Source organism: Etheostoma spectabile, chromosome 18 (assembly GCF_008692095.1).
Source record: "Etheostoma spectabile isolate EspeVRDwgs_2016 chromosome 18, UIUC_Espe_1.0, whole genome shotgun sequence".
Classification (NCBI taxonomy): domain Eukaryota; kingdom Metazoa; phylum Chordata; class Actinopteri; order Perciformes; family Percidae; genus Etheostoma; species Etheostoma spectabile.
Genome location: NC_045750.1, coordinates 14,088,092 through 14,091,658, shown reverse-complemented (window position 1 = coordinate 14,091,658; position 3,567 = coordinate 14,088,092). Strand labels below are relative to the sequence as shown.

The 3,567-nt window shown below is 43.3% G+C and overlaps 1 protein-coding gene across 2 annotated transcripts in view; it reads left to right on the top strand.

Moving 5' to 3' along the window:
• The window catches only part of sgk1 (serum/glucocorticoid regulated kinase 1), a 32,403-nt gene that overhangs the window by 3,500 nt on the left and 25,336 nt on the right, over positions 1 to 3,567 (top strand). For both annotated transcript variants that reach the window (XM_032542626.1, XM_032542627.1), the window contains one exon: positions 867 to 1,094. In XM_032542626.1, coding sequence (XP_032398517.1) covers positions 867 to 1,094 — 228 coding nt within the window. The remainder of the gene's footprint in view (positions 1 to 866; positions 1,095 to 3,567) is intronic.

The window sequence follows — 3,567 nt, the reverse complement described above, 5'->3', positions numbered from 1 at the left end:
GCGTGTGACAGCTGTATGCTTCTTAGTCACAGAGGCTACTGCCCCCATGGTGTGTGTTTGCTAAATGCTGCGATTCACCCAGCAGGCCCAGATTTCATAAGGCTTTTAATAAAAACTTTTCTTTCTTTCCATGTCACTCTCCTTCTGGCTCCCATGTGTTTCATCTGCACTTTCACCACCTTTCCTCCATGTTTCTTCCCCCAAAACACTCACACACACACACACACACACACACACTGGATTTTGTGGTTAGCGACAGTGCTTTTCTGGGAAGTCTTAGTCACTGCAGGAGAGATGTGTGTACGCAATGTGTCTTCATGCACCAACTTGTCCATGTGTTGGTGACACCATCAAACACAATTACTTGTTTTTACCATATAGCTGCATAATGTGAACATCTGTTAAATTTTGTTTTGTACACATTGTTCATCATAATAGCCACATATGGATTCTGCAGAGAAAGCTTTCTTAAGTATTGTCGGCATTAAAGCAAGTCAAGTCAAATGTCAAAGATTTTAAAGAAACTTTGACAAGATGAGACATGATAGGTGTTACTCTTCTGATTCATGTGTTAAACATGTGGCAGGGCAGAGAAACAATCTGTTCCTCTTTCAAGTGTAATTGTGTGTGTGTGTTTGTGTGTGTGTGAGTGGGTCTCACTTGAAATGACATGTAATCACAGATAACGTGAGAAGCCCTTCTGATCAAAGGTTGCGGCTGGCAGGGTTGTCGATGTGTGTTTTTGTGGAGCACCTGTGCGAGTACTTACCAAATGAAAAGTAAAAGTGACACCAAACCAACCTTTTTCTTCCAAAGAAATGTATTTCTCTAACTGCTTTTGACCTGAATGTTTCTTTCCCGCGCAGGTACGAAGATGGATGAGAAACCCCAAGGTGAGCGTTGAGAAGGCCCAAGGGAAAGGCTATCCAAAGTGTGCGCTGGCTGACGACCTGTGGTACACACACTTCCCGTCGCCTTACGGCTGCTGTCACTACGGCGGCCTGCAGGGCGGCCAGTACTACCACCAGGAGTTGTGCTCGCCATGCCCTGCCAGTGGGCATACCAGCGGCCATGACAAGAGCAAGGGCTGCAAGGTAAAGGGAAAAACACATAAAGAGATCCCATCATCCTCTCACCACAAATCTCCTTCTCTGGCCTCCAGGTGCAAGCATATCAGCTCACACCATTACAGAGCTCCCTCTGTTAGCCTGTTAGCGCTCATTAAAATAAGTCAGAGGCAAATTAGGTCCTAAAAGGACTCTAGACATTTTTATGCTTGTCTGTATTCTCCTTTAAGCTCTACCATGAGTGTCGTTATGTAACATAAACACTAAAAAGACTGGTGTAAGAGCAGGAGGCATATATTCAGCGGAAAACATAAACATTGTATTGAAAAAAAATAAAACGCAGTGCATGCTGTCAACAAACGCCTCCCCCCCCACACACACACACACACACAGCCCATTCACAGTAATGTCCAGGTTGTCCTTGCAAATCATGATAGCGGGCCCACTCCCATCAGTCATCATACCCATCAATTGGTTTCCCGCTCATGTGTGTGTTTTTCTCCAGTCCCGTGGGCGACAGAAGAGTATGAGTCATCACTGTCCCAGCAGGACAAAGCCACACTGTGTACAGTGTGTGTTTGCATGTGCACTGAGAAACAACGCTGAATCGTTTAAGAACATAAAAACAGCCCAGTGTTGTTGCCTATCCCTTCAATCTCTTTCGTGCAGCCTTTCAGTTCACATTTGATCTGGTTTCTTCCAGACAGTTCTGTCGCTACTCTATTTCTCCATCAATTCCACCTCTTGACCTCATAGAGCCGCCACTAATGTCTCACTGGAGATAACCAGTGTGTGTAGAATTAATGGCTGTTATGGCGAGGTGGGACCAGGCTAGTGGGGTTAAAGGAGGAGGGGGCTCTGTGATGAGTCATAGCTAGTTTTCACTGCAGAATGTGTGTGAAGCCGATGCAGGAGTGTGGAGTTACAGTAAGCAGGACTGATCTAGCAGCTACATCTATGTGGTTTTGTGATCCAAGACTCTTGGCTGCATTTAAACTAGAAACGTATAACATACAGTGGCACTTCGATGCACAACCTAATATGCACTGAAAGGCAATCTTCCTGTATTTGACATGTATGTGGCATTGGCAAAAACTCAGCACACAGACATCATGTTCTGGACTGTTCCCTACCTACTGTATCACTGCACACTCCGTCCAGACACTTCATAACTCGGGCCCTCAAAGCTGGCTTGCCAAACAGGCGCAGAGCATGACACTTGTTGGCCAGACACACTGCTCCGTGATCAAGTAGGCCACCAAACTCCTGACTAACAGTAAATACAAATGAACTTCACTATGAAACTTGTCAACTCATCAATGTGTACCCTATCAGTCGTTGTCTAACAAGTGTCTGACTCAGTTGTAAGAAAGTGGGGTGAAGATGCTAAAAGGCTGCTGTCACATTTTGAAGGAGACAATGAACTTAGAGATGTTGACAGACAGTGTCAGCTTACTTTTAAGTGTGCAGAGACAGAAGGGAAAGCTCAGAGGACATTTGTCATGGTCTGATCTGATGCTCTTTATTCTTCACTTTTAATGCTGTTGTAAATCTAGACGTTTATTATTTAGTGTTCTTGATGAAGCTTTAGCGTTTCTGTATTACACTTATTGTGTGCAGAAGCTTTTTAATGTGTTACTTGGCCACAAAATGCAATTGTTGGCCAGGGGAGCTCCATTATTATTGAAAGTCATGTTTTCAGTTACCCCTTCAAGGCAAAAAATAAATAAATCATGAACTCTGCAATATTTCAATTAATATAAGGACACTATCATAAGGACATCTTAATATAAATTAATATAAGGGAATCTGCCCATGTTCTTTTCCCTCCAAAAAGGCTTCCCTGACAGATTGCCCACCATCTCCTCCTCATTGAAAATCCATCACAGCAGCTTTTTTTTTTCTAAATAAAAAGTATCATCACCGTTTAAAATGCAGGTAGCTTAGCTCAGCCTTGACCCAGTGCTTTGCATGGCCTTGACCCCGCTGCTGCTTTCAATGAGTCTATCAGAGCCAAAGCTAAATGTAGACTCACTTTATGGCACTGATCTTATTATGTTATGAAATCAGTGTAATAAATGTATGGCGCTTGCGGTTCTTTTTCCATGGGGTGATAACTGCAGAGCAATTAATACAGGTAATATGAAAGAAATTAGAATTAAAATTGGACAAAGGGTAAACAATTGTAGATGGAGAGGGAAAATGATCAGTGGAGCTAATAATAAATGTATATATGTAAATATATATATATATATATAGAGAGAGAGACAGAGAGAGAGAGAGAGAGAGAGGTAGAGAGACAGAGATGAGAGGAGCGTAGAGGACAGTTTTATTAGAAGAGAGAGGATGAGGTCAGAGCATCTGCCCCACTGCCTGAGCATGACCAGAAATCAAAAACAAATCCTCCAGATAAGGATGTCCTGTACTGTCCTGTGTACGCAACAACAGACGCATGCACGCACGCAGGCACACGCACACACGCACATACACACACACACAC